General features: G+C 40.9%; 1 protein-coding gene across 1 annotated transcript in view; it reads right to left on the bottom strand.

Annotated features, from left to right (window-relative positions):
* Positions 1 to 15,262, bottom strand: part of PNP (purine nucleoside phosphorylase) — a 34,134-nt gene extending 18,872 nt beyond the window's left edge. Inside the window, exon 1 of the mRNA XM_060782948.2 lies at positions 15,140 to 15,262. Within this exon, the coding sequence (XP_060638931.2) occupies positions 15,140 to 15,162 (23 nt within the window). The 5' untranslated portion in view covers positions 15,163 to 15,262. The remainder of the gene's footprint in view (positions 1 to 15,139) is intronic.
* Between the last annotated feature and the right edge of the window lie 986 nt (positions 15,263 to 16,248).

The following is a 16,248-nucleotide window of genomic DNA, read 5'->3' as shown; positions in this document are numbered from 1 at the left end:
TTCTCTATTGAGGAGGAAGTTGGACTAGATGACCTATGAGATCCCTCCCAAGTCCTGGGAGTCTGCCTAAAACATTGGTTCCCAACCTGTGGGCCATGGACCACTGGTTGACCATGAGACCTAAAATAAGGTCCACGGATCTAGATTATTAAATATGGTTTTCTGTGGGCAAGGAGACGGTGAATACTGGATGGAATATGTTCTCTATCAGAAACTAGAGCTGATGTGGTCTATCCAATGCAATTTTCTGAACAAGCACCCCAAATAACCAAACTCAATCTAAAGTTGACCAAAAACTGATCCGTAACCTAATGTTGGAGAGTGGTCCCTGGTCAAAAAAAGACTGGAAAATACTGACCTAGAAGGTATCTCAGGACCCTTCTACACAGCCATATAACCCAGAATATCAAGGCAGAAAATCCCTCCATATCTGCTTTGAACTGGGTTATCTGAGCCCACACTGTCATATATTCCAGTTCAAAGCAGAAAATGTGGGATTTGTTTCCAGCTGTGTGGAAAGTGTCTTGGGGACTCTTAGGAAAACAACTTCAATACTAAGCACAACAGGACACAAGCACAGCTACTACTCACATTGATTTTCTAGTGCATATTGAGTGTTGAGCTATGACTCTGAGACTAAAGCAAAAGGGTAATGATAGCAAATATAATGGGAAACAAAAGCCACATGCCCTCGGGATCAGTCATCAAAGCCACCAGATCGTCCTGTTTTATGGTGACGCCACAGAAACTGTCTCCATTCCTTTACAGAGAAGTGGAGTATGTTCCCTGACACTCCTTTTCTCTGAGAACGCCACAGAAAGCAGTATTTCAAAAGCGAAAATTGGCATGCGAGTGCCATGTGAGCCAAGGCCGGGAAGTTATTTTTAAAAGCTAATTATTCCTAGTTCCAAAGGTCCATAAAGAAAGGACGTTAGACGCCAATGCAGCTGTGGATTTCTAAAGAAAAGCAAGTCTATTTTCACATTTTCCAGAAGTACTTAGAATCCTTTAGGGTTATTTTTTCCCAAAAGCTGAATGCTACAAACTACTAGTAAGACCTAGTAGTAGAAAACGTATTCTCATTATTTTTTATGTCATCCTGGGAGTAGTAGTTTTACATGGTCTTTAGCCTTCTCTGCCAAAGAGTGCTGGTGGCTCACCAAACTATAGATCAGTATTTCTCAACCTAGAGGTTGGGACCCTTAGGGGAGGTCGCGAGGGGGGTTTCAGAAACACCTATTTCTGATGGTCTTAGGAACCTTTTGGTAGAGAAGGCTGAAGATCTCTCTACCTGTCCTTCTCTTCCTTTTGGGTGTTGGTGAACTAAAACTCCCAGAATTCAAAAACAGGCCCCCAACCCCACCAGTATTCAATGCTGGCCATGTAGGTAGTGTGCCAAGTTTGGTGCAGATCTATTGTGGACTGGGTTTAGAATGCTCTTTGATTGTAGGTTAACTATAAATCCCAGCAACTACATTTCCCAAATGCCAATGTCTATTTCCCCCAAACTCCACCGGTGTTCACATTTGGACGTATTGCGTATCCATGCCAAGTTTGGTCCAGATCCATCATTGTTTGAGTCCACAATGCTCTCTGGATGTAGGGGAACTACAAGTCCAAAACTCAAGGTCAATACCCACCAAACCCTTCCAGTATTTTCCGTTGGTCATGGGAGTTCTGTGTGCCAAATTTGGTTCAATTCCACTGTTGGTGGAGTTCAGAATGCTCTTTGATTGTAGGTGAACTATAAATCCCAGCAACCTCAACTCCCAAATGACAAAATCAATCCTGGCCCCCCAATCCCACCCATACTCATATTTGGGCATATTGGGTATTTGTGCCAAGTGAATGAAAATACATCCTGCCTATCGGATATTTACATTACGATTCATAACAGTAGCAAAATGACAGTTATGAAGTAGCAACAAAATATTTTTATGGTTGGAGGTCACCACAACATGAGGAACTGTATTAAGGTTGAGAAACACTGGTATAGATCCTAAGATTCTATAGCTTTGAGCCATGGCAGTTAAAGTGGTGTCAAACTGCATTAATTCTACAGTGCGGGTGCATTCTCAGTCAAAGAAGCCACAATCTAAAGTAGTGGTACTCACCCTGTGGGTCCCCAGGTGTTTTGGCCTATAACTCCCAGAAATCCCATCCAGTTTCCCAGCTGTTAGGATTTCTGGGAGTTGAAGGCCAAAACATCTGGGGACCCACAGGTTGAAAATCACTGACCTAAAGTCTCATAGAATCATAGAATTGGAAGAGACCTCATGGGCCATCCAGTCCAACCCCCTGCCAAGAAGCAGGAATATTGCATTCAAAGCACCCCTGACAGATGGCCATCCAGCCTCTGAGTTAAAAGCTTCCAAAGAAGGAGCCTCCACCACACTCCGGGGCAGAGAGTTCCACTATTCATTATCGTTTTATGCCTTCGAGTAGTTTCAAGCAGTGGAAAGGTTAAAAGTTCTAAAAGACACCCTTCCCTAGCTTTCTAGTTTTTTATGTTATCTGGGTTGCTGTTAATCATTATATTATTTATTATTTTAGCTCATAAATTGATGACATTTTAAAGATAAGTGAATCAGCCAAAAGTATTTGCATGCAATCGGTCCCATGGGTCAGACATCATAAAATTTAGTACAATAATTTACTAAGAACTGGCAATAGAAAACGTGGGACTGTCCCTCTATGTAAGAAAAACTGGGATTGTGCCCAGGTTGGTTATTAGAAGGGACCTTGAGGCAAAAGAAAACAGGAGATTATGGGTTCAGATGGAGGGCATCAGGAAAAACAGGGTCAAAGAACAAACCAAAAAAATGCAAAATGATCTCGAAGCAAAAAAGTTAAAGACTAGACGTAATGTCTTCATGCAAAGAGTCAAAAGACCAAATGTCTTGATGCAAAGAGTCAAAGGCCCGGTGCTTTCTGGCTTTGCATAACTGAGAGGTAGCAGTTACATCAGTTTTGCTGGATTCGTATTGGCCTCTGTACCGGAGGGGTGTGTGAGCCAGGAAAGCCCTTTATTGGATGTAAGACAGTGGGAAGGGCTGTGATGCAACGGGGAAAAGAAATGGTGCAATTGCAGAGAAATGAACATAGGAAAAGACAGACATCCAGCCATAAGGAGCAAGGGATTCCTCCCCGTATTCATGCAACAAGGAGGGCCATTTTTGGGTGTTTCTCCCCAATGGAAACATCTGTTTACTGACAGCACATGCATTGAGTCATGCGTTCCGATTTCAACTCAGGCAGGAAGGAACGAGAATGTGGCAAACTGTTCCTGCTTGAACAGGGCTGGCCTCGTATGGCCAGTCTCTTGTGTCGGCACTTGCCCACTCCCAAAGAAAATAATCCAAAAACACACACAAACCCAACCATTGTCACAGGTCCAGACCTGTTTTTGTGGCTTCCAGAAGTATCTGGGGACAATATGTAATAGGGAGAATACAGTGGGTGATTATAAAGGGCTAGAACAGGACATACCGATCGGCAAGCAAGATAGTTCATTTTGAGTTGCAAACTCAGTGCCAACAGGATTAGATCGAAGAAGGGAGGCATTGAAGAAAAGGGGATTAGGGAGTTTGTGTGCTCAGATGAACTCTCACGAGACAAGGCATTTCCTTTAGGATATTATCACCAGCATCATTATTAGCTTGCTTTCCTCTCTTAAACGGGACTCAAAGAGGAGTTGTTTTAGATTTGTCGGATTATTATTTTTTTTTTGCATTGCACTTAATTTAATTGTCCTAGGTGCTGGATCCTATTAGCTTTTCAAATGGAAGTTTCTTTTCGTTTTCTCTAACGCATGCTTTTGATCATCTGTATTTCTTGCTGTATTCGTATTTATCATATCTGCCACATTTAGGGAGGTTTATCTAACACTTATCAACTACCAAGCTTGCAAACTGTGTGTTTTTTTCTGTTTGTTTGTTTGTTTTGTTAAAAATGTAATACAACTGTCTGGTTGTTCCTGACATGATAAATAACACTATTCTCTCTCACCAGAAGTGACTTGCAGTTTCTCAAGTTGCTCCTGACACGAAAAAAAATCTAACACTATTTTAGTACATACAAAATCAACTCATGTAATAATAAATATCATTATATTATTATTAATTATTATTATTATTATTATTATTATTATTATTATTATTATTTTACTCAACAAGATTAGTACACAGCAAACAAGATCACTGTGTTGGCTGTTGTATTCGATCACTTGTCGGACAAGTGTCTAGGATGTGTCATGTATCAGCGAATAATGCGTGCAGATCCCAGTAGGGTGGCCTTTTGCAGCTGACAGGTGGTAATTTTGTCAGTGCCAATTGTGTTTAAGTGCAGGCCAAGGCCTTTAGGCACTGCACCCAGTGTGCCGATCACCACTGGGACAACCTTTATTGGCTTGTGCCAGAGTCTTTGTAGTTTGATCTTTAAATCCTCGTATTGTGTCAGCTTTTCCAATCATAATAATAATAACAATAATCCTATTATTGTTATTATTATTATTATTATTAGGAATGGTGATATTTATTATTACATGAGTATTACTGTTGTTGTTTTTATTATAATTACTATTTCTAACCCGTCCTCTCTCCCTAAGGGACTCAGGGCAGTTCACACATACAAAAGACAAATATTCGATGCCATATACAATCATAAAAACAAAAGCAATTATAGATAAAAACATAACATGATAAAATGATATAAAATAAGCTTTAAATCCTCATATTGTGTCAGTTTTTCCAATAATAATAATAATAATAATAATAACAATAATCCTATTATTATTATTATTATTATTATTATTATTAGGAATAATGATATTATTACATGAGTATTATTATCATTGTTATTACTATTACTATTTCTAACCCACCCTCTCTCCCCGAAGGGACTCGGGGCGTTTTACACATACAAAAGGCAAATATTCGATGCCGTATAAAATCATAAAAACAGAAGCAAATATACATTAAAACATAACACGATAAAACAATATAAAATAAGATCTATGGGAGAGGTGATGCTTGGGCTTCCTAAGTACAATAACCAAGTACTGTTCAGATTGAATCTAGAGGTATAACATATAAGTATGAAGTGGCCCTACAGTCTGTTATCTCTTAGTAAGAAGCAAATCTTAATCAATAACAGGGAAGGGCAACTTTTTGTTTTTGGGTATCTGTCTCAGGGAAGGGCTGTAAGAACTAAATCAATCCCTAAATTGAAACAGAATTAATTTAAATTAAACTTGCCACCACTTGTTTTCACTACTTGACAAGTGATTGTTTTACAAGAATTTTTATCTCTGCTATCAAAACTGGCCTTTCCATCTTCCGCATGTTCATTTGTAATCACAATACTACTGCAAGGAAGATCATGACTTTGCATGCATCTACACCAGTGGTTACCAACCTGTGGTTTGTGGACCACCAGTGGTCTCCAAGAACTAAAATATGGTCCGCGACCTCACCGTTACTACACCGTTGCAACGACAATGACTGGCCTCGCAAAACCGTCTTATAGTGCCGAAGCAATGGGGATGTTGGGAGGGAAGAGGCTGACTACCCACAAAAGGCATGACAACAAGCCTCCTGACTGCTACTTCTCCTCCTCCTCCCTCCCCCTGAACGGAGCCATTCCATGTGTCACCTGGAAGCAGGGGCGCCTTGATGTATTTGTTTTTGGGACTGTTCCTGGAGTTATTTGGTGGTGCCTATTCAGAAAATTTCATTGGATAAACCACCTCAGCTCTAGTTTATTAAATATGGTTTTCTGTGGGTGAGTAGATGGCGACTACTGGGTGGCATATGTTCAGTATCAGAAACTAGAGCTGACGTGGTGTATCCAATGCAATTTTCTGAATGAGCATCCCAAATAACCAAACTGAATCTAAAGTTGACCAAAAACCGATTCGTAACCCTTTTGGGACCATAAGGAAGGCTGAGCAAAGGAAAATAGACGCTTTTGAACTGTGGTGTTGGAGGAAAATTCTGAAAGTGGCTTGGACCGCGAGAAGATCCAACCAGTCCATACTTCAGGAAATAAAGCTGACTGTTCACAGGAGGGAAGGCTATTAGAGGCAAAGATGAAGTACTTTGGCCACATCATGAGAAGACAGGATAGCTTTGAGAAGATAATGATGCTGGGGAAAGTGGAAGGAAAAAGGAAGAGGGGCCAACCAAGGGCAAGATGGATGGATGGTATCCTTTATTACAGAATGTGCATATGTATGCTAAGTCTTTACAAGGATCATTGCCTGTATGGGTGCGTGTTGAGGAAGAACACCTGGGCAATTAAGCAATTAAGCTTGAGCCACTCCCTGCATGGAGTATATCATGAAAAGTTTTCTTGATGTATTCAGGTGATCAGATGATTGAGAAGAGACTGGATGGGACTTCTATACTACAGGACTTGCTGAAGTTCCTGAACCATTTACTACAAGACTGCTTGCACCATTGAGGAAGCAGATAATGCATGATTTCAATGCATTGGACTTTTGTGTGAGTTATTTTGCTGCAATAGACTAAGTTTATTTTCAAGGCTGGTTATTTTGTAAAGCTGCATATTTATCTCTGACTACTCAAGAGTAAATTTTGTTTTTCCTTTTACTCTGACTCTGTTATTCAACAGAGGGCTGCGAAGACTGCTGGGTATTTTCTGCATAGACTGATAAACCGCAACATCCCTGAAGTGGTGGATTGACTCTGAAGGAGCTGGGGGTGGCAACGGCTGACAGGAAGCTCTAGCATGGGCTGGTCCATGAGGTCACGAAGAGTTGGAAGCAACTGAACGAATAAACAACAACAACCCTTTTGGACCACTGTTGGAAAGTGGTCCCTAGTAAGGTGGTCCCTGATTTTAAAAGGATGGGAACCACTGATCTACACAGTATAATTAACACAGTTTGACACCACTTTAACTAATTTGGCTCCAGGCTATTGAACATTGGGATCTGGAGTTTGGTAAGGCAACAGCACTGTCAGGGAAAGTTAAAAATCTTATAAAAGTGCAGCTCCCAGGATTCCATAGCATTTATCCATGGCAGCTGAAGTGTCAAAGTGCATTCATTTTACAATATAGACGCACCTTCTGTGAAGAGCCACCAAAGCACTGTCCTAGTCGACCTTTGGTTCTGGATCTTTTGAAACTCAGACTGGATAACATCTCTCTTTGGTTCACCAACCTTCTGGGACAAAAGCAATAAATGCCAACTCCCTCTGGAAAGAAAAGTCCTCCTCTCCCATTCTCCAGATCCACAAGAATTTCTCTTTTTAGCTTACTAAGGAGTGCAAAGGTTTGCAGAAACAGAAGATAGGTTTCTTACTTATTGACTATGCCCAACTGGGTGGAAAAACCCACTTTTAAACATATGGGTTTCTTACTTATTGACTGTGCAAACTGGGTGGAAAGCCCCACTTTTAAACATACGAGTTTCTTATTGACTGTACCCAACTTTTAAACATACATTTATGAGTAGTGTTTACTTGGCAAAGTTGATTTAAAAGAGGCGTTTCATTTTATTCCTCCGAACACAGCCTACAAAGCCTGGCATTTCTTGGCAGTCTCCCTTCCCAGAACTAACCACACTGACCAATGACATCCTTTCGGGGAAGTGTGAAACCATGCCAGGTAACAACACTGGAATGACAGTCTATAAAATGTCCATGCAATGTTGCAGCAGAATTTCCTTATTTTTTATCATAATATTTTTTATCATAATATAACCACAAAAACATTTTTCCTAAATCCAGCTTACACAAACCATGTCAATAAAACTATGCTGACTTTTTGGACCTTCTGATGTGCATGCGCCTTGGTCAGAATTATTACTTAACAGTGATAAAGCTTCGAATCACATGGTTTCTTCTGCACATGATACAAGCAAGTTGCAATATTGTGGTATGTTCTGGCACAAGAGGAGGCACATGGGGAGTGACACCATGAATTACCACATTAGGAATGCCAAGGGGCCTGACTCTGGGTGTGTCTACACACCACTTTATACAATAGACTCATGAGAGTTGTAGTTTACTAGGGCTTTAGCCTTCTCTGTCAAAGCCAACTGGTGCCTCACCAAAGTACAAATCACAGGATTCCGTAGCATTGAGCCATTGCAGTTAAAGTGGGGTCAAACTGCATTAATTCTTCAGTGTTGATGCATCCCCTACTGAACTTCCAAGATGACATTGGATCTGATGTCTTCCAGGGTATTACCAGATAAATACAGACTTGGTTACAGTCTTCATATGGACCCAACTGAAATTTACAACAGTTCAGTACATTTCACAGATAGATCAGGCTTAGATAAACTTTCTAACTTGGGGGCCACAGGCTAGCACTCCCTGCTAGGAGGACTGCCTGCCTGGTGATGGAAGGAAGGGAAGGAGGAAGGAAGGAAAAGAGAAGGACGAAATGGAAGAAGGGAAGGATGGAAGGAGAAAGGGGGAGAGAAGGAAGGAGGGGGAGGGTGGGAGAGAAGGGGGAAGGAGGGAAGGAAGGAAGGAAGGAAGGAAAAGGGAAGGAAGGAAAGAAATGGAGGGAGGGAGAAAGAGGGAGAGAGGGAAGGAGGGAGGAAAGAAGGAAGGAAAGACAAAAGGAATTGATGGAAGCAAGGTGGAAGGAAGGGAGGGAGGGAGGGAAAGGAAGGAAATGGAGGGAGAGAGAAAGGCGAAAGGAGGGAGGAAAGAAGGAAGGAAGGGCAAAATGGATGGATGGATGGATGGATGGATGGATGGATGGATGGAAGGAAGGAAGGAAGGAAGGAGAAAGAGGGAGATAAGGAAGAAGGAAAGAGAGAAGGAAGGAAAGACAAAAGGGAGGGAAGGGTGGAAGGAATGGATGGATGGAGAAACAGGGAGAGAGGGAAGGAAGAATGAAAGGGTGGAAGGAAGAAGAGAGGGAGAAAGAGGGAGGGAAGGAGGAAGGAAATAGGAAGGATGAAAGAAGGAAAGGTTGGAAGGGAAGGAGAAAGAGGGAGGGAAGGAAGAAGGAAAGAGAGAAGGAAGGATACGAGAGATGAGGGCCCGAGAAAAGTGCCCAAAGGGCCACATCCAGCCCCTGGGCCTGGGTTTACCCATACCTGAGATAGATAGATAGATAGATAGATAGATAGATAGATAGATAGACAGTCAGTTCGATTTCAAGTGGATGAGATACAGTGCAGGGAAGAAGAAGAGGAAGAAGGCTAGTATATATATTCAGATTTGCATAGATCTAGAGTACAACCAGACTATATTACTTAATTGCGTGCTTTTATACTTCTTTAACTGCCATAACTTCAGCCTGTGGAATCCTGAGATTTGTAGTTTCCTGGTGCATTTGGAACCCTCTGCCAAAGCTCTAGAAAATTACCATAAACTACCATTCTCAAGGTATCCTCACAAGAGAGGGACTAAAGATTAAACCAAGGTATCTATATTTGACACCACTTGAACTGCCATGGCTCAGTGTTATGGGATCATAGGAGGAGTATTTTGCAGAGAAGGCTTGTAAAACTACAACACTCATGATTCCATAGCATTCGGCCATGACATTGACATTAAATCTACAGTGTAGATGTGTCCTAAGTTAGCTGTAGTTTAGGGAACACACGTCTCTAGTAGAGGATTGCAATTACCTACCCAAACTACAAATCACTGGATTCCAGAGGCTGGTGACATAACAGCACCATGTAGTGATTCATGGGGAGAAAAGGAAGCCAAATTGCATCACAGGTAAGCCTGCAATACTTGGAAAGTCCATTGTGTCCTTGAATTTCTGGCAACCAGCAAAGCTGTGCAATACGCTTACATTGATCCATTAATAATGATTTACTATTATAAGTAAGCTTTCAACCACACATGGCTACCCAAAAAATCTGGTTACCCATCATTCAAGAATATGCCAGCCACAGTTGCTGATTTGCGCAATTATTACTTTCCATCCTCTGGTCCATTTGCAGCAGGGGATGCTACTAAGATATAGGAAAATTTCAATTTCTGGCAATGAGAATTAGGGATTCTGGGAGTTGTTACCCAAAATATTATTTTCTATTCATCTTCTGCAGCTCCTTTTAGGTTTCCCAATTTTGATTTTGTGCTGGGAAGCCTGGGATTTCTTGGCTTTTTCACCAATGGCACTGAATTTCTAACTCAAACATCACAAGGACTTACTAAGGACTAATGGGGAAACTTACCCATCTACACTGTCATATAAAATCCATATTGCTTGCTTTGAACTGGATTATGTTGCAGTGTAGATCTTGTCTTTGACCTAAATAAGGCAGCTCTTGATCACTCATGGATCTGTATAGTTTCAAAAGCCTTCTTTCCAAACATTTCAGGGCTAAAATATATGAGACTGGTGACCTAGGCCCTGAACTGGAATATATGACAATGTGGACTCAGATAACCCAGTTCAAAGCACATATTGTGGTATTTTCTGCCTTGATATTCTTGGTTATATAGCTGTGTGGAAGGGCCTCAAACTATAGAACTACCTGGGATTTGTAGTTTGACGACAAACTCAGAATTCACTCTTAGAGAAGGCTTTCATGGCCAGAATCACTGGGTTGTTGTAGGTTTTTCTGGGTTATATGGCCATGTTCTAGAGGCATTTTCTCCTGACGTTTCGCCTGCATCTATGGCAAGCATCCCCCTTGCCACAGATGCATAGATGAGAATGCTTGCCATAGATGCAGGCAAAACGTCAGGAGAAAATGCCTCTAGAACATGGCCATATAACCCAGAAAAACCTACAACAACCCACTCTTAGAGAGATTGAAAAGTTTCAGGGGAGTTTGTTAAAGTTCTACAGCAGAGAAGTCTAAATGCCTTGCCGAACTACAAATTCCACAATTACATATTACAAGGCTATTAAAATTGAGACACAAGCTCCTTCAACACTGCCGTATAATTCAAATTATCAAAGCAGATGCACCCATAGTGCAAAATTCAAATCTCTACACCACATTGTGGCCCCTTCTACACAGCTGTATCAAGTCCACATTATCTCTTTTGAACTGGATTATATGGCAGTGTAGACTCATATAATCCAGTTCAAAGGAGATAATATGGATTTGATACAGCTGTGTAGAAGGGCCGCAGTGTGGTGTAGAGATTTGAATGTTGCACTATGGGTGCATCTACACTGTAGAATGAATGAAGTTTGACACCACTCTAACTGCCACTGCTAAATGATAAGGAATCCTGGGAGTTATAGTTTGGTGAGGCATCAGCCCTCTTTGACAGAGAAGGCTAAAGACCTTGCAAAACTACAACTCCGAGGTTTTTTTAATATTACAAGGTCTTTTGCCTTTTCTGCCAAAGAGTGCCAGTACAGCACCAAACTACACATCTCGTGTGTTCATAGCACTGAGCCAGCACAGTGGAAGTGGTGTCAAACTGGATTCATTCTACAGCGTAGAGGTATTCTTGGGGCCTTTCCACACAGCCATATAACCCAGAATATCAAGGCACAATAGGGTTGTTGTAGGTTTTTTGGGATATATTGCCATGTTCTGGAAGCATTCTCTCCTGACATTTTGCCTGCATCTATGGCAAGCATCCTCAGAGGTTGTGAGCTCTGACCTCAGAAAGGAGGAAACCATGAAAATGAACAAAATCTGGCTACCATGTTTAAAAACTCTAAAATTACAACAGCACAACAACAGAGAGGAAACAAACAAGGACATCTAATCACCTCTCAACAAAAGTTTGCTCTAGGCACTGTCAGCCCATTATATGCCAGTCAGTTGAAACATTCACACCTAGCTCCAGCAGACAAGAGTCCTTTGTCCCACCCTGGTCATTCCACAGATATATAAACCCCTTTTCCAAGTTCCAACAGACCTCACTACCTCTGGGGATGCTTGCCATAGATGCACGCGAAATGTCAGGAGAGAATGCTCCTAGAACATGGCCATATAGTCCGAAAAACCTACAACAAACCAGTGATTCCAGCCATGAAAGCCTCAACAATAAATCCCACAATATCTGCTTCAAACTGACTTATCTGAGTCCACGCTGCCAGATATTCCAGTTCAAAGCAGATAATGTGGGATTTTATTCAGCTGTGTGGATGGGGCCTTGCATTCTTAAAAAAGGGCACCTTTTGAAGAAGTGATGGCTGAAAGAAGGCATCTGAAACTTGAAATTTATGAGTAATTTGGAAACTTGAGGTAAGAGGACATTTGACTCACAAACTGGCTGAAATCTGGGTCTTTTGCTAACTGTAGCCCTGTTTGAGATATGATGCATCCTTATTTCTAAACCCACTTCCTCTTCAGACATTCTGCAATTGTTTACCTGCTCTCAGTTTCCTCTGCTTCGGGTAGCAAATCTCAATATTAATAGCATTTTCACATACACTACTTAAACTCAGGGTGAATCCACTATAAAACTAAAATTATTATCATTACTACTACTATCATCATCATCATCGGGTTGTTGTGTGTTTTCCAGACTGAACAGCCATGTTCCAAAAGCATTCTCTTATGACATTTTGCCTGCATTTATACCCATAATAATAACAATAATAATAATAATAATAGTGTCGAAGACTTTCATGGCCAAAATCACTGGATTGCTGTGAGTTTTCTGGACTGTATGGCCATGTTCCAGAAGCATTCTCTCCTGACGTTTTGCCCGCATTTATACCCATAATAATAATAATAATAATAATAATAATAATAGTGTTGAAGAATTTCATGGCTGGAATCACTGAATTGCTGTGAGTTTTCTGGACTGTGTGGCCATGTTCCAGAAGCATTCTCTCCTGACATTTTGCCTGCATTTATACACATAATAATAATAACAATAATAGTGTCAAAGACTTTCATGGATGGAATCACTGAGTTGCTGTGAGTTTTCTGGACTGTATAGCCATGTTCCAGAAGCATTCTCTCCTGACGTTTTGCCTGCATTTATACACATAATAATAACAATAATAATAATAGTGTTGAAGACTTTCATGGCCAAAATCACTGGATTGCTGTGAGTTTTCTGGACTGTATGGCCATGTTCCAGAAGCATTCTCTCCTGGAGTATCACTCACATCTATGGCAGGCATCCTCAAAGGTTTTGAGGTCTGTCGGAGACGTGCCATAGATGTGGGCAAAATATCAGGGGAGTGTGCTTCTGGAACATGGCCATACAGCCTGGATAACACACAACAATCCAGTGATTTCGGACATGAAAGCCTTCGACAATACATTATTATTATATGCATGATGATGATGATTGGGTTGCTGTGAGTTTTCTGGACTTTATGGCCATGTTCCAGAAGCATTCTCTCCTAAATAACATAAATAACAGACCTCACAACCTCTGAGGATGCCTACCATAGATACGGGTGATACGCCAGGAGAGAATGCTTCTGGAACATGGCCATACAGTCCAGAAAACTCACAGCAACCCAGTAATTCTGGCCATGAAAACCTTCAACACTATTATTGTTGTTGTTGTTGTTGTTATGTGTATTTATAACTCACTTTCTCTCTCCACATGAGACTCAAAGATGCTTGCAATAAAACCGAATGAAATATAAAATCTAAATGTATACAAACATTAAAACAGAATTAAATGCTAATTGTATTAAAAAGTAAACAAATGTATTCAAAGCAAAACTCTTTGATATCACATTCATTGCCATGGGGAAGGAATTCTGGGAGTTATAGTTTGATGAGGCACCAAATCTTCTTGGCAAAGATGGGTAAAGATGTTGCAAAACTACAACTCCCAAGATTCCTCATCAGTGAGCCATGGAAATTAAAGTGGTGTCAAACTGCATTCATTCTACAGTGTAGATCAGGCATGGGCAAACTTCGGCCCTCCAGGTGTTTTGGACTTCAACTCCCACAATTCCTAACAACCTACCGGCTGTTAGGAATTGTGGGAGTTGTAGTCCAAAACACCTGGAGGGCCGAAGTTTGCCCATGCCTGGTGTAGATGCACCCAACGAAAAAGAAGTTTTTTTTCTATCTATCTGGAAGAGCATCTACACTGTAGAATTAATGCGGTTCAACCCCACTTTGACTCCCATGGCTCAATATTATGGAATCCTGGGAGTTGTAGTTTAGTGAGTCCCCAACACTCTTTGGCTAGATCTACACTGCCATATAAAACAAATTATCTGCCTGTTTGGAAGGGCATCTACACTGTAGAATTAATGTGGTTCGACACCACTTTAACGGTCACCGCTCAATATTATGGAATCCTGGGAGTTTTAGTTTAGTGAGGCCCCAGCACTCTTTGGCCGGATCTACACTGCCATATAAAACAGATTATTTGCTTTGAACTGGATGATATGAGTCCACACTGCCATATAATCCGGTTCAAATCGGATAATCCGGATTATATATTTAGTGAGGCCCCAGTGCTCTTTGGCTGGATCTACACTGCCAGATAAAACAGACTATCTGCTTTGAACTGGATTATATGAGTCCACACTGCCATATAATTCAGTTCAAATTGGATAATCCAGATTATGTATTTAGTGAGGCCTCAGCGCTCTTTGGCCGGATCTACACTGCCATATAAAACAGACTATCTGCTTTGAACTGTATTATATGAGTCCACACTGCCAAATAATCCAGTTCAAAGTAGATAATCCGGATTATTTGTTAAGTGAGGCCCCAGCGCTCTTTGGCCAGATCTGCACTGCCATATAAAACAGACTATCAGCTTGGAACTGTATTATATGAGTCCACACTGCCAAATAATCCCGTTCAAAGTAGATAATCCGGATTATATGTTAAGTGAGGCCCCAGCACTCTTTGGCTGGATCTACACTGCCATATAAAACAGAGTATCTGGTTTGAACTGGATTATATGAGTCCACACTGCCATATAATCCAGTTCAAACCGGATAATCCAGAGTATATGTCTGTAGACCTCCATCATTTGGCAGAGAAGACTTTATGAGACTACAACTCCTAGGGTTCAAGACCACTGTGGCAGTTAAAGTAGTGTCAACCCGCTTTAATTCGACAGTGTAGATGAGTCTGCGGGGCCTGGAGGCGTGTCACACTCTCTCAGCCTCAGCCACGTGCAGGCAAATGCCCCTCAAGGAAAATATTTAAAATTAAAATTAAATTAATTAAAAACAATAAGACCATGAAGGGAATATATGTATATAATGGGCTATATTAGAGTCTCACCTCTCTTCCCGTTTGCTGTCCATCTCGGATTCCCCGCAAGGTCGCTCTTTCTCTTTCGCCGGAGCTTTTTTCCTCGACTGAATCCGCACTTCTCGTCAGCCAGGCTATGACCGGCCTTCTCAAAAGAGAGAACGTGACGTCACGGCCCCGGCGGCCAATGGGAGGGCTCCTTCTGCCGGCAACAAAGGTTGCCAAGGGCGACGCCGGGTTCTGTCGTCATGGCGGCGGGGACCGCTCTTGCCCGGCCCACTCCATTCATTACGGGGCTGTTCCCAGCACCTCCCACCGCGCTGTTCTGCCTGGAGGGGCGCGACGGGGGGAAAACAAAGGCAGAGGGAGGGTCACGTGCTCCTAGGTCACGTGGGAAATGCATCCTCTGTGCTGGACAAAGGATGGGTGGTCCAATCATCATAACGCTGGGTAGGTAATATAACATACTATTATATTATATTATATTATAATATATTATATTATAATACATTATATTATAATATAATATAATAGTATGTTATATTATATTATTTTATATTATAGTATAGTATAATATATTATATTATAATATAATATAATAGTATGTTATATTATATTATAATATATTATATTAGAATATAATATAATAGTATGTTATATTATATTATTTTATATTATATTAGAATATAATATAGTATGTTATATTATTTTATATTATATTATATTAGAATATAATATAATAGTATGTTATATTAGAATATATTAGAATATATTAGAATACAATAATATATATTATTATATATTATTTAAAAGTCCTGTTTGTATGTTGGTTTGGCTTGAGGGATCTGGACCAAGGGGCTGTTGTGAGTTTTCCGGGCTCTACGGCTCTGTTCCAGAAGCATTCTCTCCTGACGTTTCGCCTCCATCTATGGCAAGCATCCTCAAAGGTTGTGAGGTCTGTTGGAAAGTAGGAAAATGGAGTTTATATCTGGACCAAAGGGCTGTTGTGAGTTTTCCAGGCTTTATAGCTATGTTCCAGAAGCATTCTCTCCTGACATTTCGCCTGCATCTATGCCAGGCATCCTCAGAGGTTGTGAGGTCTGTTGGAAACTAAGAACATTGGGTTTATATATCAGTAG

This window comes from Anolis sagrei, chromosome 6 (genome assembly GCF_037176765.1).
Source record: "Anolis sagrei isolate rAnoSag1 chromosome 6, rAnoSag1.mat, whole genome shotgun sequence".
Taxonomy (NCBI): Eukaryota; Metazoa; Chordata; class Lepidosauria; order Squamata; family Dactyloidae; genus Anolis; species Anolis sagrei.
This window is presented reverse-complemented; position numbering and strand designations above follow the sequence as displayed.